The following is a 21,022-nucleotide window of genomic DNA, read 5'->3' as shown; positions in this document are numbered from 1 at the left end:
TCTCTGTCTCTGTCTCAGTCTCTGTCTGTCTCTGTCTCTCTGCCTCTGTCTCTCTCTCCCTCTCTCCGCCCCCCCCCACCCAGGCTCAAAGCCCCTTCTGCCATGGGGACAGTGGTACCCGAAGGCTCTCTGGGGCCTGGTTGGACTTGGGGGGCCCCTCTTCCCTGACACACCTTTTCCAACTGGTCCTCCAGGGTCGTGGTGTTGGGGAGGAGCTGGTTGTGAAGCCGTGGCTCTTCCACAGCCCTCTTCACGTCATAGCCAAACCAGAGGTGGCTGATGATTGCCTGGGGAAGGAGGGACAAGGGCCGGTCAAGCAGAGGCCTCAGGCCCAGTGTGCCCGCTGAGTGACACCCGCACGGGGCCCGCAGCACATCGCTGGCTAGCTCATCGGCTTCCCTAATTGGACACCGCCCAGTCTGACGGCGGGCCAGCGGTGTGCGTGCAGGGCCCCAGGGCTGGTGAGCGGCCTTCCACCCCCCAGCCCCACGGGCTATGCTGGCACCTCTTAGATGAAGACTCTCTGGGGCTGTGGAGAGGCCCAGTTTCCATCACTGCACCTCATCTTAGGAGGGGCCCTGAGGGCTGCTCCCTGGAAGTGAGCTCAGTCCGACCCCAGGGGCAGTGCCAGGAGCAATGATCAGGCTTCCTAGCCATTTGCCCTGTCCAGAAGTGGGAGGGCATGAGCTCCATCTGAGGTCTTCAAACAAACATGGACGCCCACTCTGGGGCATGGGCTTCCTCATTGCCTTCCCTCTTGAGAATTGGAGGCAGAGCCCGGGTCCGAGTAGGGCGGAGGCCCGCAGAAGCCCCACTGTGCTGCTCAGACAAACCACTGACTGTGCCCCGCGTCTATTACAGGCCTCCGCACAGAAGTAAGCCCTGTTCTCATCTCTGTAGATCTCTTGGAGACTGCTTCTGCCCTCCAGCACGGTTGGGTCATCCCCAAATATGCCAAGCCTGCCCTCCGGGGTTCTCTCCAAGGTACTGATCCCGGGGCCCTGACCCTGAACCATCTGGCTGAGGCACTCTGGGCCCATCCAATGGGATGCCCACCCCCCCCTTCTCCGCCTCCTCCTGAAGATCAGCACGAGGGGTTTGCCAAATGCTTGGCTGGAATCTGCACTTCATTTTCCCATCCCCCGCCTCGCAGCCCTGGCACAAGAGGAAGAAAAGGGCATGGGAAGGGCCTGAATGAGAAGCACAGGGTGGGTACGGGCAGGAGGTGTGGGGAGGGCACACGGAGCTTCCTGTGCCCGAGCTCCATTGACTCCCTTGGGCACCAGGCCCTGCTGACCCTCCCTCGCATACCCTTCAGTATCTGTCCCCACATTCTGTCTCATGCACAGATCTGGCCTGTTCCTCCTCTGCTCAAAACCTTTCGATGGTACCCTATTGCTGAGAGAACTTGGCATTTGAGGCCCCATCTCACATACCCACAGCCTCCCCAGGGCCCCTGGGCCACCCCTGGGCTGTGGTAGTCAGGAACAGGGGCCTCCTTCCTGCTTTTGTGGGGGCAAGTAGGGTAGGGAGCAGGAGGGACAAAGGGCCACAAGCCCACACGGTGAGTCCACATCCAAGAATCCATGTGGGGTCGTGAATGTGGGGCCGGAAAGGGCCCTGGAGAGGCTTCGAGGGATCCAGGAACCAGCCACACGCACCCGCCCCACCCACCTCACCCGCTGCCAGGGAACCTACCAAGGCTGTGGCCGTGGTGATCTGGGTGCCCCCGGATGCGCCAACCACCATCCTGACCTTCTTGTCCTTGTCGACCACAATCGTGGGGCACATGGAAGAAAGAGGCTGTTTGCCTGTAGGTCACAGAGATGCTGTACGTCACAGACGTGGTCTCATGTGAATGCTGCACACATCATGGAACTGACCACACATACATACATGTATGCCTGTCCTGTATACATACATGCACACCCCATCATGTGCACACACATGCACACACACCTGCCCCTGCACCCCAGACACGCCATTAGACATACGCATTCACACACACACATACACACACATCCCTCCTCACACTCACCTGCCCCTATACCCCAGACACACCCTCAGACACACAGAGACACACCCTCACATACACACACACACACATACCCTCAGACACACACACAAACACACATACGCTCAGACACACACACACATACCCTCAGACACACACACACACACACATACCCTCAGACACACACACACACACACACACACACACACACACATATACCCTCGCCCTAGTCAGACACACAGACTCAGGACAAATCACTTCCTCTCTTCTCCCCTCCACCTCTTCCACCCAGGTCCCTCCCAGCCCCATGAGGCTGTTCTTGCCGCTCCCCTCCCTGCCCCACCCAGGGGCACCTGGTGCGATGAAGTTGGCTGGGGACGGGGGGAGCCCATACTGGTTGATGATGTTGGGGGAGCTGAAATCGTCCATCTCATCATTGAATACAATGCCACTGCTCTGGGACAGAATCTTGGAGCCAAAGCTTCGAAGGCAGCAGAGGAACAGAGAGGCCACTGGGGAGGTGACCTGGCCCTGCTCACCCTGCCCACCCTGCCCAGTCCCCACCCAGACCCGCCCAGACCCATTCCAAGCTGGGTCAGCCCAGGCCCCCACTGATGACTTTGAGGCCCCATCCCATCCTAGGGCAGGCCTCTCCTCCCCACTCCACCACAGATGTCCCCAGGGCCTACTAGAGATTGATGGTGCTGGTAGCAGACACAGCAGAGCCATCCTCGGCCACCACAGACAGGTGAGCAGTGCCCCCGTCACTGGGTGTGAAGTACTCCGGCTCATAGTACTCAGCCTCGTGCGTCTGATTGTCCGTGATCCGAGCCCGGAGCTCGTCGGCAAAGTACTCTGAGGTCATGTTCTGGATCACCTGCGGGAAGAATCTGAGGTGAGGAGCAGGAAGGCCAGGGAGCTGCTGCTGTCTATCAGCCAGAGGCCAGGGAGCCGCAGGCCAGAGGTCAGAGGCCAGAGGCCAGAAGCCAGGGAGCTGCCATCCAGAGGCCAGAGGCCAGGGAGTCGCTGCTGTCTGTCAGTCAGAGGCCAGGGAGCCGCAGGCCAGAGGCCAGAGGCCAGGGAGCTGCCATCCAGAGGCCAGAGGCCAGAGGCCAGGGAGCCACTGCTGTCTGTCAGTCAGAGGCCAGGGAGCCGCCATCCAGAGGCCAGAGGCCAGAGGCCAGGGAGCTGCAGTCCATCAGGCAGCCCCTCATCAATGACACCTGCCACAGGCTAGCCCATAACTCAGCCCGAATAAGGAGAAGAAGGCAGGACAGCTCAGTGGTCAGCAGGGAGAAGAGAGCAAAGCGGGAGGGGTGAGCTGGCTGATGGACGAAAAGTTTGCTGGAGCCAGCTGTCAGCTGGGTGACCCTGAGGAAGTCACTGCCCTCTCAGAGGTTCAGGGATCTCTTGATAATATCCCACCAGCTCCGAGGCTGGGGGAGCAAAGTACTTTGCATGTAGGGGCAGCTTCAGCCTTCCCAGAGGCAGGGGCCTTCATGGCCAGGATGACTCCACTGCACTCAGATGCCCCGTTCTGCCTGGAGCCAGCTCTAGAACCAATGCTCTCCCAAGCCCCGTGTGATGGGGCCGCGGAAGACCCCGGTACCCCTGAGGCAGGCTCCCCTCCTGTCTGGCCTCCTGTCTGGTCCTCTGCTGCCTGACCTTCCATCTGGCTGTGCCCTGCCAGGTACCTTCCCTCCCTGAGAACCTCTCTGGGCTCCCTTCATCTCCAAGGTCAGGGGCAGACCTCTTGGGCTGGCACCCAAGACCTCCCCAAATCCCCTCCGCTTGCCATTGGCCCTTTCACCATCTCGTTCACACAGTCCAGCCAAACTGGCCTGGGAGTCACTCCCTGAACTTGACTCTACATCTCCCACTCCACGCCTTTGCCCAGGCCTGCCCTGCCTGGGGTGCACTCCTTCAATAGTAGTGACATCACCTCCAGAGCACTGTCTACAAAGCACATCACGTCCTTCCTCTCACATGAGCCAGGTGACAACTCAGGGCCTTACAGAGGAGGAAACTGAGGCTCAGCGGGGGCAGTGACTGACCCAAGATCACCCTGCTGGCTTCAGGATCAGGATTCAAATCCTGGGCTCTCCAGCCCCACAGCCCAGCCCCCACCCTCTGCCTTGGGCCCCCCTGGCACTCTCTGGGGTCAGCTCCGACGCACCGTCTCTACCATCACCCGCCCAGCTGAATGTCAGCTCTCCGGGGCAGGAGCTCTCACTTTTGTTTTGGTTTCCAATGCCCAGAGCCCCACTCGGCATCCAGAGGGGACTGACTGGTGTGGTCCTGGCTTCCTTCCTCCCCCTAACCCAACTGGGCAGGGCCCTGGGCTCCTCCCACGGGTGGGGCCCAAGCATCTTACCCCAGACACATTCACAAACTTGGGGTCCCCCAGGAGTGTCCTCTTGGCATAGGCGAAGCGGAAAGCTTCCACAATGCGATGGTAGGTCAGGCCCTTCTGCTCTGGTGTGCCCACACTTGCCTCTGAGAAGTGGTACCCTGTCCCAGGGAGAGTTGGGACAGTCAGCTCAGGATAGGATGGCTATCCCCCATCACCCCTGAGGGGCCTGAGCAAGAGGAGGGGTCAGCCCAGGGAGAGGGGGGCCCTGACTGAGCCTCTGCCCATCCAGGAGCCAGAGGAGAGGACAGGAGAAGCTGCTGGGTGGAGGGCCAGGGCAGGAGAGTGGTTGGCGTGGCCTTGGTCGGCAGCCCTGTTAGTAGAAGGGCCAGGCAGGTCTGGGGTCCTCACCGGCAGCTAGACTTCCCCTCTCCCACCCCCATGTGTGCGGAAGCCCTTCGCCTGGCCCCCTCGGTGGGACCAGGTGGGGATGGTGCCAGGCAGCAGGGGCTGCTCACCCTTGAGGATGTTGAGGATGAGGCTGAGCACAGGGCCACTCAGGGGTGCACTCGGTGTGTAGACAATGTAGTCACCCAGGCTGAAGTTCAGGGGGTTCTCGATCAGCTCGGCCCGGTAGCTGTTCAGGTCCTCCAGACTCAGGATCCCACCTGGGCAGGGAACAGAGAGGCCACATCTCCACTGACGCCTATAGCTGTGAATCACCTTGGGGTTCCAGCAGCATTAGCCTGGGAGAAGTGAACGCTTGTGAGGGGTGGGGTCATCCTCCAAGGATGGGGGTAGGGTCCCTTTCCTTCTTCTTAGCAAGCAGAGCTGTTCCAAAGAAGAATGGGCTGGATTGGAAGGTAGTGAGCTCCCCATCCAGTAGAGGCTGCAGGTTTGCCCATGTGGGGTCCCAGGAGATCTTGGCATCGGTCAGGGAGCTTGGACTGGGCCGTCTTGTCCAGTCCATGCTGAGTAAAAACTCCCTCTCCAAGGTTCCCAAGTGCTTAGAGACCAGCCTCTTGGAGGGCTCTCCAGGGAGGGGATGATGGCGGCCACCACCTCCACAAGGATGACTCTGATGGCAGCATCTGCCTCCATTGGGTTCCTCCACTGTTCCTGGCTCTGCCCCCAGCAGTCTGCTCCTTCCTCCATGGGCAGCCCTTGAGAGATGTGGGGATAGCTCCGCCCCGCCCTCTCCCATGCAGCACGGCCAGGAGGCCCTTCTCTAAACAGGCTGGGGCTCGCCCCTGCCCTTCCTAACCACTGTTGTGGCCCTTGGCACTTAGGAGAGCCGAGGCATGGGATCCTTCCCTCGAGGTGCAGCCTGGGAGTGGCTCAGGTCCCTGCAGAGTCTCCGACTCCTCTCGCACCTCAGCCTCACCTGCTTTCTGCACATCTTGGACAATCTGTTGGGCCAGGCTCCCATTGTAGAAGATGTCTGGCCCCTCCTGGGCCAGCTTCTCGTAGGTCGTGGCCAGCTGGGGCATCTTCACGATCTCACCCTGGTGTAGAATCCTCCCATCCCGACAGAACACTCCACTGGGGTTTGGGAGGTGGGAGCGAAGGAAGATCTCCATTAGCTCATGAGGGGGCCGGCAGCCACCCCGAATGTTGGTGCCAATGAGACCAACTGGCCCAAGCTAGAGACTGAAGGGAGGAGGCTTGGGGGGCACCCCCCAGCTTAGAGAGGGGGTGTCAGGGTGGATGGCCGGGCCGAGCTGGGGCTGGAGAGACCGGCCCCAGGGGTGGGAAGGCTTATCCCAAAACCTTTTGAGGAATCTCTAGTACCCCGGGAGCTGGACGGTAGGGACAGGCGCTCCATCATCACAGTGGCGAGCAGCATCTCCCACGAGCAACTGTTACAGCACCTTGACGGGGCAGTGGTAGGGCTTACCAGAGCTCTGGACTGCTCTCAATGGTCTTCTGCTGCTTGACCAGGACGGTCGCCAGGCCCTTGCCCACCGGGAAGCCCTCGCGGGCCAGCTGGATGCTAGGCTGGAACAGGTGGGACCAGGGCAGCTTTCCATGCCGTCGGTGGGCCAGCTCATAGCCACGGATCTCCCCGGGGACAGCCACAGACAGGCCTCCTGGATGACGAGGGGCAAAGCAGAGCAGCATTTGGAGAGCCATTAACATGATGCCTTCCCACCCACCAGGACAGCTGGACTAGGGGTACCAGAGCCACAGAGGCCTGGATCCAGTGCCAGGCTGCCCCTGCAAAGCTGGCCTCTACTCCAGGATACTCTTCTAGCTAGGTTTTTGGGACACCCTCAGCACTCTGTCCTGGTTCTCCTCCTCCCTCTGTCCAACTACGCTCAGTGGACCTCACCACCTCCCACGTATTGAATGACCTTCGCTACGCCCCACCTCTCCGCTAACCTCCAGCCTCACATCTGCAGCTGGATGTCCGTCCAGTGGACACGTCACACCCAACACGTTCAAAGCCAAACTCATTCTCTTTGCCGCCAAGCCCTTCCATCTTCCAAGCTTCCCTATGACTGCCAAGGGTACCACCATCCCACCCTCCTGGTCAAACCAAGTCAACACACATTTATTAGGCACCTACTATATGCCAGGCACTGTGCCAAGGCAAAAGACAATTGGGGGCTCACAGTCCAATGTTGGGGAGGGGCAAACACGCAAACTCCAGACAAATCAGCTAGTGACGGGATGAACTGGGGGCAGCCTCCAAAGGAAGGCCCAAATATTGAGGAGGCCTGGGAAGGTGCGATTTAAAGAGGGGAAGCTTGGAGGTGGAGATGAGGGGAGAGACAGAGCATTCCAGGCAGAGGGCACAGCCCGGAAAATCGCCTGGAGGCAGGAGATGACTGGAGAGTCTTGTGTGAGGATCAGCCAGGAGGCCAGAGCCTCTGGACCAGAGGGGATAAAGTAAAGAAGACTGGAAAGAGGTGGGTGGCTGGGAGGGGCTCAGGCTTCAAGGCCAAGCAAAGGACTTTATAGTTCATGATGCCCCTGACTCTCACTATGCCCTCTCCCCCAGCTCCAAGCTGTGATCAATTATTTAGATGTTAATCTTGTTAACTAGGCCCCCTCCTCACCTCTGCCCCTGCCCCCACCCTGGTGCAGACCCCCAAGCAGCTGCTGGGGGTGGGGTCTGCCTGCCTCGGGTCCTCGGTCTTGCTCCTCCAGTCTACCCTCTATTCAGCCGCCAAAGGGATTTTCCTAAAGCCCAGGTCAGATCATGTCACCCCCTACTCAGAACCTCCTGGGGCTCCCTATGGCGTCCAAGGTCAAATACAGAACCCTCTGCTTGGCGTTCAAAGCCCTCTGTAATTCAGCCCCTTCCTACCTTTTCAGCTGTTATTCCATGATTCCATTAGTGAGACTGACCCTGTGACTGTTCCTGACATTCGATGCTTATGTCCCATCTCCACACCTCTGCTAGGGCTGTGCCCCATGCCTCTCCTCTGCCTCATGAAATCACTGGTTTCTTTCAAGATTACACCAATGCCACTCTCTCCATGTGGCCTCTCCTTAGGCCCTTTCTGCTCATGCCCTCTCTCCACAAGTGAGGGTCCCCTCCACCCAGTTGTGGAGGCCCAGGAGGGCAGGTGGCATAGTAGATAGAACACTGGACCCAGAGTTAAGAAGACCCGAGTTCAAATTCAGCTTCAAACTCTTACCAGCTGTGTGATATTGGGTAAATTATTTAATCTGTCTGCCTCAGTTTCTTCATCTGTAACATGGGGATAATTAGCACCTGCTTCTCCTCAAATGAGATATTTGTAAAGTGTTTTGCAAACCTTCAAGCTCTACTGAAATGCACACTATTCTTATTACCCTAATGATGTGTCTATGCCCTGACCTTGCCCTCGTGAGCATTAGCAGCCTCATTCCTAAGGGGTCATCACAGAGGCGCCTCGCCCCCATTGTAGCACCCCTTCTTGGCTATCCCTCCACAGAGGCTGCCATTCTCAGGTTCTGAAGGTGAGCCGGGGGGGGGGGAAGGGGGGGGCTCTACTCCTATGACTATTGTTCATGAGCCCCCACCAGCATGATTCCCACTAACAATCAGCTAGTAGATACAATTAGCTTGTAGCAAAAGCATTTACTAAGATGGCAGAGGAAAAACAGTAGCTACCAAACATTTTCCTCCTTAATCTGAGGGTGCATTCTCCCACAAAATACATATGTGCCCATGGGAAGGATGAACTTGGACTAAAAGCACAGTAACAGTGAGTCATTTGTGTAGGATACATGTGCGGCAAAGATTCTATAGGACCTGGAAACCTTTTTCTCTTTGTACAGTCTTCATGCTAGGCTCCTAGGTCCTGTTCAGCTCTCTTCTCTGCTGCCAAGGTCCTATTCCATAAAGCTACTTTGTCCCTCAAGTAACCGTCTCTCTGTATCCTCTCTGTATCTCTGTCTAGAGCAGGGGGTCTTAACCTGGGTTCTGTGAATTTTTTAAAAATTTTTTTATTACATTTGGTTTCCTTTATAACTCTATGTATTTTATTTTCTACATTTAAAAACATGATTCTGTGAGGGGGTTCATAGGTTTCACCAGAATGACTCCCCAAGGGGTCCATGACACATGAGTGTGCGTCCCTGCTCCCCACTGGATATAGCAGCTCCCTTTCAAATCCTGGCTGCTATGGGGGGGCAGGGTGGGGAGAAATGCCCTCTTCTTTCCCCCTCCCACCTCCTGCAGGGCTTTCTTTCACAGGATGCCCCCATTCCCACTTGATCTCGAAAATTCATCCAGGGCCTAACTATTCACAGCTCTCTGAGGCTCAGTCCCACTGGTCTCTGTCTTTACTGAACCTCATCTAAGGCCATGCCGCCGGACACCGTAGAGTGACATCCCGGGGCTGCTGTGGCTATGTCGCCTAAATGGGGTAGCGGAGCATGGAGGAATCCCTTCCTGACCCTTACATGTGGACAGAGCTGCTCGATGTATACAGCAGGCGCTCAATACATGCTTGTTGATTTGAACTGAGCTGGATATAACTGGTCGACATGGTTGGCACTTCTGGTGAATCACTTTCTTTGGTCTTTTTCCTTCTGTTTCCTTCTCTGTACAAGGAATGGCCTCTGCTAGAGAGCAGGAAGGAGGCACACAGCCCCAAAAGAAGAGGATGGAAAACCAAAGGTGTCCATACAGAAGGATTCAAGAGCTTAAAAGTCTTCGTTGTATGTGTGTGCATTTGTGTGAGCATGTGTGTGCACTGTGGTGTGCAGTGTTCATGTGAGTGTGCACATGTATGCACATATGTGTGGTATGCAGTGTGTTCCTGTGAGTGTGCACATGCATGCTTATTCATGTGTACACACGGTACGCATGCGTTCGTGTGAGTGTGCACGCATGTGTGCTTTTGTGTGTGCGCACATGTGTGCACACACACATGGCATGCAGTGTGTACATGTGTGTGCTTTTGTATTTTGTGTGAACGTGTGGGGTGTACTGTGTGTGCATGTGTGCTGTGTGTGCATTTGTGTGTCTGTGTGTATGTGTAGTATGTACTGTATTCCTGTGAGTGTGCACACATGGGTGCATTTGTGTGTCTGTGTTCATGTAGGCATGGCGTTCATGTGAATGCGCACATGTGTACATTTATGTGAATGTGTGTATGTGGTGTGCAGTATATTCATGTGAGTATGCACATTGTGTGTACACATCTGCATGCATGTACATGTGGTGTGCTATGTTTCCGTGTGAGTATGCACACATGTGTACATTTATGTGAGTGTGTGTATGTGGTGTGCAGTGCATTCATGTGAGTGTGCACACTGTGTATATGCATCTGCGTGCATGTACATGTGGTGTGCTATGTGTTCATATGAGTATGCACACATGTGTGCATATAAATAGGGCATGCAATGTGTACGTGTGTATATGTGTGCACATGTGTGGTGTGCAGTGTGTTCACGTAAGTGTGCACATGAGTATGCATTTATGTGTGTACATATGGTGTGTAGTGTATTCATATGAGTGCACACATGTGTGCATTTATGTGAGTGTGTACATGTGATGTGCAGTGTATTCATGTGAGTGCACACATGTGTGCATTTATGTGAGTGTGTAAGTGTGGTAGGTAGTGTGCTCATGTGAGTGTGCACATGCATGTGCATTTGAGTATGTGTGTATACGTGTGCATATAAACAGGGTATGCAGTGTGTACATGTATATGCTCTTGTATATGTGCACACATGTGTGATGTGCAGTGTGTTGATGTGAGTGTGCACACTGCATTTGTGTGAGCATGTGTGGTGTACACGCATTTGTGTATGTGTGTGTGTACATATGGTGTGCAGTGTGTTCATGTAAGTGTGCATATGTGTGTATAGTTATGTAAGTGTGTGTACTGTGGTGTGCAGTGTGTTCATGTGAGTGTGCACATATTGAGTGTGGTGTGCGGTGTGTTCGTGTGAGTGTGCACATGTGTGTGCATTTGTGTGAGTGTGTATATATGTACATGTGTGCATACAAACAGGCTATGCAGTGTGTACATGTGTGTGCTTTTATATATGTGTGCACATGTGTGGTGTGCAGTGTGTGTGCACACACATGTCTATGTGTGTACTACCTCATGCTGGGAGCACATGTGTGGTGTGCAGTGTGTGTGTGTGTGTGTGTGTGTGCACATGTCTATGTGTGTACTACCTCGTGCTGGGAGCACAGGTGTCAGTACCTAGGCTTCTCCGTGCTCTAAGCTCGACGGTCCCTCATGACTCAGGTCCCCTCTGCTGCCCGTGAGTTCTCCCTCCTCCTAGGACCCCGGGCACACTCAGACAGTCTGTCTGTGCTGCCTCACTCACCTCTCTGAGACTGCTCGGAGGTATTGAACATTTTGGCAAATGAGAGTCTCGGGGCCACCTCTCTGGCGTTGATGATTTCGGCTTTTCCTGGAAAGACAGGGCAGAGGGATTCAGCCCTCAGGGAAGCCCTTTGCTCGCAAGGGGCACCGTCTGACCCTGGGCCCCTCTCGTTCCCACCCTGTGCCTCAGTTTCCTCATTTGTTAAGCAATGAGCCAGGTCTTCATCTGGAGATGCCCAGTGGTCTCCCAGGCCCGCCCCCTTCCGACTCACCAGTGCTGCCGTTGTAAACGGTGAGGAAGAGGCCCCCGCCAATCCCCATACTGTGAGCGTTCATTAGCCCCATGCAGAGGAGTGCCGCGATGGCCGCATCCACCGCCGAGCCGCCGTCCTGCAGCACGTCCCTGCACAGCCCCCAGAGGACCGGGTCAGAACCTGAACTAGCCCGCCAGGCTCCCCTTCCTCACCAACAAGCAGCGGCCCCCCAGGGAGCAGCGCCAAAGTCAGCGCACAAACACGGCCAAGGACCCTGCAAGCCTGGGAATGAGGACCACATGACGATGCTCAAAGACAGGAGTGGGGAGGCATCCTCTGGGGGGCCGCACTTCCCGCCACCGCAGCCCTCGGCCAGACACTCGAGAGGCTCGAAGACCCTGCCCATGGGCACGAGCGTCAGCTGATGCAGCGAAGGCGGACCCCACATCATCTGGAAAGGTTCAACCTGACACAGAGAGGCCCGCTGGCAGCCCAGAATTCAAGATGGCACACAGGCTCTTTCTGCTCCCACGATGACAGAATGATGGCAGTGGGAGCGGAGGGAACGCGACCATCCCAACACAAACCTGACTTCAGCCCTCGACAAGCGACCTCTGGGCAATGAGCCAAGAGCCCCTGGCACTGCTGGCAGAGGCTCCCAGGGTTGGCTGTGTGGTCATCTCCACACCCTGTGCTCAGCATGGCATGAGAGGGCCCCTGCCATCTCAGAACGACAAGTAGAGTCATTGCTAGCCTCCAGAGCACTTTAAGGTTGGCAAAGCACAGACAACCTCACAACAACGGGGAAGATGGGGAGAGGCACGATTATTATCCCCATTTTACAGGTGAGGAAACTGAGGCAGACCGACGTGAAATGATTTGCCCAGAGTCACACAGCTAGTGCCTGCCTGAGACAGGATTCAAACTCGTGTCTTCCTGACTCAAGGACCAGTGCTCCATGCCCTGTGGTGACCCACTGCTTCCTAGGTGCAATGATAGCAGCATCACAGCAACTTGTTTAAACAAGGTGCCCAGAGATGGGAAAGGGACCAAAGTAAGGGCTGCTCCAACTCTTCCCATTTGGGGCGACTTTGGCTGAAGCAAGGCAGTCACCACAGCACGGGGGCCAGAAGAGGATGAAATGGCTTCCGCCCCGCAGCAGCAAGAGCCCAGTCACGAGCTCATCTGCCAGACGGTAGGAGGGCGTAACGAAGGGAATCAGGAGTGTGATGGATAAGTAATGATGAGTAATGGAGGAGTTCAGAAAAGTATAGGAAGATTGCTACAAACAGAGACAGAGCAGACAAGCAGTGACCACAATGCAGATGACAGCAGGTGGTTTCCAGAAGGTCCTGGACAACAGATCATGCTCCTTCCGCCACAGAAAAATGGGGGGGGGGGGCGCTGGAGCAGAATGTGGCCTACACGGAGGGAGCACTATGCTCAAAGCTGTGGCTTCTGCTCTTTGTCACGAGGCCGGGTCACCAGGGAGGAGCCCTCCCCATCTCACAGGACAGGAAAGGAGAGAACGTGCGGTGCTTTGGAAGACGCTTCAGACGGAAACGGAATCGGGGTCTGGCCCTGCTTGTGGGTGATCCCCGGTCCAGTTCCACACATACTGGTCATGCAGTAGCTGGGCACAGACCCAGGTGGGCAGCGAGAATGAGGGATGTCAGCGGGCAGCTCAGATCAGACCCCCAGCTCTGGGGTGGATCTCCAGCAGAAGATCAGGGGCAGGACAAGAGAGTCACTGGGCGAGAGCACCCGAACGAGCCGTAGCCTGCACCGTCAGAAGGAGTATGCACGTCAGAGAGCTCGCAGATCCCTCCAAACACCATCGAGGGAGACCCATCAGACAATGGCGCTGCCCTCTAGGAGGGCTTGCCTCCTCTCTTAGCCGACCTTGCACGGATCCCACGGGGGACCAGCCCCCAGACGCACAGCCATTTGGAAGGACTCAGCCTCACTCACCACTGGAAACACCACCCAGAGCAGGGATGCTTCCCACCCAGCCAAGGCCAGGCAGTCGGAGGGGCGGTCCCTGGGCTTAGCCTTCTGGCCCGACTTCTCAGACTGCATGGCTTAGGAGGGCAGCACTGGACCCGGAAGAGCCGGGCAGGTCGCTCCCCCTCTTGGAGCCTCAGTTTCCTCATCTGTAAAGCGAGGCGGCTAGACCAGGCTCCTCGTCTCCCTGGCCACTGCAGCTCTCAGAGCCCACTGTCCACAGCCCCGAAGGGCAGTCACAAATGTCAGGAGGGAGGGCCTTCGCAGGACCGCCTGGAATGCCATGCTCTCCAAAGCATCCCGAGGGCCCAGAACGCTCTGAGTCTGGCACATACATGACGTGTGGGCTCCAGACTCCTCCACCTTCCTTCTGTGAGGGTTAGAGGCCCCAGAGGAAGGAGCCAAACACTCTGTGTGGACTCCGTGGCAAAGTCCTGGGCAAGTGTGGATGAGTGACCTGTGCATGAGGGGCCACAATCAGACTCAGCAGAAGGACTGGCCACACAGGGGAGATCCCAGACCCAAGGTAACGCTCCCGGGAATGCAGAGGGAACGGCTGCTTCCTTCCCAAGGGACATCACAGCAGCAATCTGGCTTCTAGCTGAGGCCACTAAACATGGGCATGTGAACTCTCTGAGCCCAAAGCCGTTCTCACTTGTGTGCCAGGTGCCTAACATGTTTGGCACACAGTTAGTGCTTAATAAACGCTTGCTGGTCCAGTGACTGATTTGGACCAAGATGGTAAATGATCCCAAAGTGGTGAATCCCAAAGCTCAGAGAGACACAGGCAGACAGAGAGGGACAGAGGGACACAGAGAGAAAGGGGGGGGCAGAGAGACAGACAGAGGGACGGGAGAGAAGGCTAGAGAGGGGGAACAGAGAGAGAGGGACAGAGGGACAAATAGAGAAGGGGAGACAGAGAAACAGAGGGAGAGAGAAGGGTGACAGAGAGCAGGACAGAGGGACAGACAGAGGGACAGAGAGAGAGGGACAGGGAGGCAGAGAGAAGGGGGGCAGAGAGATGGACAGAGGGGTGGGAGAGAGGGATAGAGAGCAGGACAGAGGGACGCAGAGAGAAGGGGGGACAGAGGGACAGCCAGAGGGAGAGAGAAGGGTGACAGAGAGAAAGACAGACAGAGGGATGGAAGAGAGGGCCAGAGAGGGGGGATGGAAAGAGAGGGACAGAGGGATGCAGAGAGAAGGGGGGCAGAGGGACAGATAGAGGGGTGGGAGAAAGGGATACAGAGGGGGGACAGAGAGAAGGATAGAGAGGGACAGAGGGATGGGGGAGAGGGTTAGACAAGGGGGAAAGGGAGAGGGACAGAGGGACGCAGAGAGAAAGGGGGGCAGAGAGGGACAGAGGGATGGGAGGGAGGGCTAGAGAGGGGGGACAGACAGAGGGACAAAGGGACAGACAGAGGGATAGAGAAAAGGGCAGGTGGAGAGAGTAGAGAGACAGATTGGGGGAGGTGGTGTTAGACACAGATGGGGAGGGGGTCTCAGACAGCGACAGACGGGCAGTCCTTTGTCCAGCCTCAACCCCAGGCAACAGGAAGAAATGGGAGCCCTGGGCCCCTCAGCCTGCCCAGCTGTAGAGACCAGATCCCAGCCCAGCACCATCCCCCCTTGCCCCAGGTTCCTGACCGCCTCGGGAGATCCTGGCGCCCAGCTTCGAGGGCCTAACCAAGACAGGCTGGCCACAAGGAGGTCATCTGGTCTGCCAGTCTTTGGTCAGCTTTACAACAGGAGCTCCGACCCCAGGGTATAATCATTGAGAAAACCCATTCCACAGAGGAGAAAACTGAGGCAGCCCAGAGAGCAGAAAGGATTTGTCTAGAGGCTCCAGTGAGTTTGCTAGGGCAGACAGCATGAGGCTGGTGGGGAAGCCCTGGGCTGCAGATCGGCGATCCCTTGCCAGGCTTTGCGCTGATGCTGGGTGCCATGGTGGGGCGCTGGCAGGGGAAGGTGGAGGGGCTGGGGCTCAGCCTGGAGAGGGGCTGGATGTGGGCAGGGCAACTTGGGGGTGGGGGGGGGGCCTCAGGCTCACGCTCACCTCCCGATCTCAGAGCACGTCCCGGCATCGGCAGCCACAGCAGCTGTCCTGTAGACGTGGGACTGCGCTTGGCTGTCCCGCGGGCTCAGGGTGAGCCCCAGGATCAGGGCCACAATGACGGCAGCGACCAGGATGGTCAGTACTACCACAAGCTTCTTCTTCATTGTCCTGGGGGGAGACAGAGGGAAGCCGAGGCTGGGAGGAGCTAATTATCTAGTTTGGCTAGAACGTGGTGTTCAGTATGCTCTCAAAGATGATATATTAGCTGGGCCAGCAGAGGGGGGAGCCTGGCGCTGCCGGGGTCAGGGTGGGGCCCTGGGGCTGGAGGCAGCAGTTGGGGGTGTGGCACAGGACATGGGGCCCCCGGCCAGCCCTCCAGGACTTCTGGGGGTATTTACCGGCTCTGTCGGCGGCCTTAAGCCTGGCTGGAGCTCTTAGTGTGGAGGGTTCAGAGAATTCAGCCCAAGCTGTGGCTGAGGCCTGGAAGCTCCCCGACACCTTTCTGCCCTGACAGCTCTGGGGACCCCCTGCTTTGTCCCCTGAGAGCAGAATCCCGGGCTTTCTGAGGTGCCTGGTCCTGCAAAGACAGAGAGACAGTGTTGGGTGGATGGAGCCCCCAGGCCTGCATTGGGATGGGGGGGTGGGTGCGAGATGTCCAGGCCTAGAAAGGGAATGAGGACCTGTCTGCACCCAGCTCCCATGGAGGACGGTCATCCTACCTCCTCCAAGGATACAGAGCCATCCTCTCCCAGCTCCCAGAGAGCAGACAGACCTGGGCCCTGGTCCCCGGGTCCCCAAAGCTTGCTGCCCCAGCACCCTGTACCCCCCTCCCCATATGTCCTGCCACCCCCCACTCATGGCCTTCTCTGTTTGCCAGCAGAACCAAGGAAAGGACGAGGCTGAAGGCCCTGAGGATCCGTGACAGTGCCCTGGGCAGCTAGGCTGGGGGAGCTCCGGCCCATGAGGTGAGGGTGGGCCCCGCCTAGCAGAAAAGATCACATGTTGGGGCACAGGGGACAGGGAAGGGACATGAGAGGACCCCATGTGATGGCAGCGATGGGGTTCCCACTGGGAGGCTGGACGTGAGGTGAGAAACGTCCCGAGTTGTGGGAGCCGACCCAGAACCACAGTGGGACCACCGGAGGGCCCCCATCCTCCCTCCAGCCTCCAGCACCCTTTGGCACCCAGAATGCCTGGCAGCCTGCCCCACTGGCTCAGTCATTGCCGGGCTCCTGCAGCTGGCCGTGAGCGGACACCACGCCTGGCAGCCCTGCCCCCCACTTTAGGTGTGGGCTTTCTATGGCAAAGAGATCACGCAAGTTCAGTAATCCCTGCCTGGGGCAGCACTGACCCTCAGACTACCCCACCCCAGGCCAGACAGTGCCCAGACTGACCAGAGCAGGGCCGCCCAGCGACCACTCCAGAGGGCACAGACCTCAAGCAAGTTCAGAGAGGCAAGCAGGGGAAGGCCAAGGTCGGCTGGACCAGGCCAAGAGTGAGCTGGGGCTTGAAGGGGGCCTGCCTGCAAGGACCTGCGGGGCTCCCTAGTGGCCACAGGGAAAAGAGCAACTCTCCTCTGCTGGGCATTTGAAGCCCCTTCCTAGCCCCCCTCACTTCACGGTCCAGCCACGCTGACCTTGCTGTTCTGCATACCCAAATCTCCATCTCCAGCCTCCGAACCTTTGTCCAGGCTGTGCCCCCTTCACCTCCCAGAACCCCTCACTGGCTTCCCAGCTCAGCTCTTGCCTGAGGCCTCTGATGCCTTCCCCTGCCCCCAGTTACATCCCCTCTACATCTCTATCTCCTTCTTCCCTTTCTGTTCACAAGTTGTCTGCTGCCAACACCGTGTCTGCCTGGAGGGCTGGGGCTACACCCTTAACCCTGGAGGTCTTGAGGCCCAACAAAGATCTGTCCTATTGGCCTCTGGGGATAAGGGGGTGGGGAGGTAGCCAATCCTGCCTGCTCCCGCCCAGGCCCACGGAAAGTCTACCTGGACGCCCAGCGGCCAGGAATGTGGGGTCCTTGCCACAAGTCTCTACTTCTGTCTTGGGCACAGAATGAGAAAGAGCAACTCGACCCCAAGGGGGGGCGCCTTGGACGGCTCCCTTCCCCCAGTCAGGGGCGTGGCTGGCTCGGTGTGGCATGGGCAGCTACAGCAGCCCACAGTAGGAAAGATAAGGCTGGGCAACAGTGTCTGGAGATGACCAGAATGGGGAAGGGCCAAGAGGCGATGGTGCAGGACAGGCTGAAGGAATTGGAGGCGTTTACCCTGGAGAAGAGAGGGCTGGGGGGCTGTCCTGTGGAGGAGGGAGCCCCGAGGCAGGACCAGGAGCAGCAAAGGCGGGGAAGGTGCCTCCAGAGGTGGTGAGCTCCCTGTTTTTGGAGGGATCCAAGGAGAGGGGAGCTGCCTCCAGGGCCACCTTCAGCCAGAAGCTGTGAGGGAGCCCTTGGGGTGGGCCTCCAGGCTAGGAGCCTCCCGTCTTGAGTCCCAGCCCCACACTAACTCCCTGGAGGCCCATGGGCATGAGCCTCAGCTTCTTCATTTGCCCCCTTCTCAGTGGGCTCCAGTGGCACCCCATTATCTCTTCAGATCCAATCAAAAATGGCTCTGGTGGGCCTTTGAAGCCCTTCTTCAGTTGGGTCACTCCAACCTTCCCAGCCTCTCACGTCAGGCTTGCCAGAGTCCAATTCATCTGGACTTTTGGCCGCTCCCGTTGCCAGGCCTTTGCACTGACTGGTCCCCGTGCCCACAGTGCCCTCCCTCTGCAGCTCCCCCTCTTAGAATCCCGAGCTCCCTTCGAGGCTCAGCTCAGGCCCATCCAGGCATGACTTCTCTAATTCTCCCCCCAAAAAACGCTGCCCTCTATTTCGTATGTTGCTGTATATGTATAGGCGTGTGCACATACACATACATCATACACGCAGAGCACAAGCTCACTGACGGCAGGGCCCATGGTCATTTTGTCTGTAACCTCATGGCTTGCAGATTATCTGGCACATAGTAGGTGTCTGAGAGCTGCTGGGGGAGCACGGATTGACTCAGCCCTTTTGCTCTAAACTCAAGGACTCCACAAAGCCTCTGCATGCCATCCCCGGTCAGTCAGACCCTGTCCCCAGGGCAGATGCTGCCCCTCCCTTTCTTTTCATGTTTCATGGGTGAGCGTCAGAGACCCCCATACACCCAGTTCCGGCCTGGCTTAGGCTCTGGGAGTCAGTTGCGGCTTCCTGCTCAGGGCCACAGCCAGACACTGGGAGGATAGGTCTGGCTCCCCCATCCCCCACTCCAGATCACCCGCCAGATGTTGCCAGGAGTACAGCTGGGACTCCCTGCAGATACACATCCTCCACCACTCCAAAAAGATCTGACGGGAGAGGGGGAGAGGAGAGGGGCTCAGGGAGTGAGCAGGGCACTTCCTTTTCCCATCCAAAGGTTTAGAGAAGGCTCTCAGGCTGAGTCCTCAGAGATTAGCGTGGAGGCCCAGAAAAGGTCAGTGACTGGCCCAGGGTCCTACAGCAAGGTCTCTCGCCTCCCAGCCCAGCTGAAACAACAGTGGCACTTACCCAGGCCTTGGGAAGTAGGTGAGTGCGGGGCCTCCCAGGGGGCCCCCTTTCCTCAGGGAGAGACCCTGGTCTGTTGCAGTCTCTGGAGAGGGAGGCGTGGGAGTGGATGTCAGTGTGGGGCCTGCTCAGAGCATCACTGGGGAAGGGGAGAGGAGCCGGGCCTGGCCCCGCAGAGCAGGAAGCTGGTAGCTTTAGGGAAGACTGAACCTTGCCGTCCCAGAGCCCAGCCCATAGTGGAGGGGAGGGACCCCAGGAGCTGGGAAGGGCTCCACAGGATATGGCCCAGTAGAGACTCGGCTAAGCCTCCTGGGGCCTGAACGCCCAGCCCAGCAGCATCCCCCAGGGGTCTCCCCTCGGCTCGGCCTCCAAACTGGCCCCAGGGGAGGAGTCAAAGGGAGAGGGGGCCGTTCTCAGTCCACAGAGGAGGTGAACACACTGCTGGCTTCTGAGACACCCCCACATACACATTCACACACATGCTCTCCCATCACTGTGTCGGAAACGCCCTCACCAGACTCAGAGGCGCTCAGAGACACCTAACCTCAGAGCAGAGCCCCGGACACCTTCTCTGGGAAAGGAAGCTAAGCCCCTGCCTAGCCCACACTCGGGGCCTCCGAGATTGCCCTGGCTGTATCCCTCCCTAGGGTCAGGGGGACACAGACAGACCCATGGGACATTCTGGCCTGTTGTCCCTCGAATCTCCCTCGGGGTTAGACCACATGAACATCCCACCAATATAAGGCCCCTCCTCAAAATGAAAGATCACCTCTAAAAACAAAACCAGAGAAATGCGGATGGAGGCTATCTTTCCCAACTTTAGCTGGGGATTGTAAGCAAATGAGAGAGAGGAAGGGAGGGAGGGAGAGAGAGAGAGAGAGAGAGAGAGAGAGAGAGAGAGAGAGAGAGAGAGAGAGAGAGAGAGGGAGAGAGAGAGAGAGAGAGAGAGAGAGAGAGAGAGAGAGAGAGAGACATGGGAAGAGAGGAAGAGAGACACAGGGAGAAAGACATATGGAGGGAGAGGGGGGAAGAGGGAGGAAGGGAGAGAGAGACACGGAGGGGGAGGGGAGAGAAAGAAAGAGAGAGAGAGGAACGGAAGAAGAGAGAGAGAGACATAGGAAGAGAGGAAGAGAGACACGGAGGGAGACAGAGATATGGAGGGAGACGGGGGGAAGAGGGAGGGAGAGACAGAGACAGAGAGAGAAAGACAGAGAGACAGAGAAAGGGAGATAGACAGAGGGAGGGAGGGAGAGGGAGAGAGAGAGAAGCACGGAGGAAGAGAGACACATAGAAGGAGAGAGAGAGACATGGAAGGAGGGAGAGACAGAGACAGAGACAGACAGACAGACGTGGAGGGAAGGGGGGGTAGAGGGGGGCGGGGTAACAACTCTGAGACTGGAGTCACGAAGCCACGAGTTCAAATCCAGCCTCAGACCCTTTGTAGCTGGGTGACCCTGGGCAAGTCACTTGATCCTGTTTGCCTCACTTTCCTCATCTGTAAAACATTCTGGGGAAGGAAACTGCAAACCCTTCCAGTATCCAACAGAGACACACCCAGAGTCACCCAGCAAGTAAGTGTCTGAGGCCGGATTTGAATGCAGGTCTTACTGACTCCTGGCCTGGAGCGCTCGCATCCAAGCCCCTCTTGATCTCTTGGGGATCACAGAAGACACCGTTTTGGCGATGTGAACATAGAAAGCTTTTGTCCAGATAAAATCAGTGCAGTTGAGAAAGGGGGAACTGTGATCTGGGGACAAATCTTTCCATTAGCCCTCTCCGACAAAGAACATCGCGGGTGTCCAGATAGGGGAGAATGAAGGGCAGACATCCCGGCCCCCAAGAGCGCGTGGGTCAGAGGAGAGAAGCAAACAATTCTCTGCAGGCGACCTGACGCTAATCCGGGCGGGCCGCCTGGCAAAGAAGCGAGCCTCGGCCGATGATGGAGGGGCACACCGACAAGCCTCCCCCCCCCCCCCCCCCCCCCCCCCCCCCCCCCCCCCCCCCCCC

General features: G+C 57.5%; 1 protein-coding gene across 3 annotated transcripts in view; it reads right to left on the bottom strand.

The window, feature by feature from the left end:
• The window catches only part of LOC114030772 (glutathione hydrolase 1 proenzyme-like), a 46,707-nt gene that overhangs the window by 689 nt on the left and 24,996 nt on the right, over window positions 1-21,022 (bottom strand). For 2 of the 3 annotated variants that reach the window (XM_027845662.1, XM_027845661.1), the window contains exons 2-13: window positions 15,856-16,034; window positions 15,458-15,625; window positions 11,419-11,549; window positions 11,148-11,234; window positions 6,262-6,454; window positions 5,749-5,906; window positions 4,883-5,032; window positions 4,389-4,525; window positions 2,704-2,891; window positions 2,368-2,495; window positions 1,699-1,811; window positions 174-287 (exon numbers count right to left, since the gene is read on the bottom strand). In XM_027845662.1, the coding sequence (XP_027701463.1) occupies window positions 174-287; window positions 1,699-1,811; window positions 2,368-2,495; window positions 2,704-2,891; window positions 4,389-4,525; window positions 4,883-5,032; window positions 5,749-5,906; window positions 6,262-6,454; window positions 11,148-11,234; window positions 11,419-11,549; window positions 15,458-15,621 (1,563 nt within the window). In that variant the 5' untranslated portion in view covers window positions 15,622-15,625; window positions 15,856-16,034. Of the gene's footprint in view, window positions 1-173; window positions 288-1,698; window positions 1,812-2,367; window positions 2,496-2,703; window positions 2,892-4,388; window positions 4,526-4,882; window positions 5,033-5,748; window positions 5,907-6,261; window positions 6,455-11,147; window positions 11,235-11,418; window positions 11,550-15,457; window positions 15,626-15,855; window positions 16,035-19,018; window positions 19,101-21,022 lie in introns of all 3 variants that reach the window. The other variant, XM_027845663.1, reaches the window with a different exon arrangement.

The sequence above is a fragment of the Vombatus ursinus genome, unplaced genomic scaffold, assembly GCF_900497805.2.
Source record: "Vombatus ursinus unplaced genomic scaffold, bare-nosed wombat genome assembly UNPS02015012.1, whole genome shotgun sequence".
NCBI lineage: Eukaryota > Metazoa > Chordata > Mammalia > Diprotodontia > Vombatidae > Vombatus > Vombatus ursinus.
The sequence above is the reverse complement of the archived record's forward strand: the minus strand, read 5'-3'. Positions and strand labels throughout refer to the sequence as shown.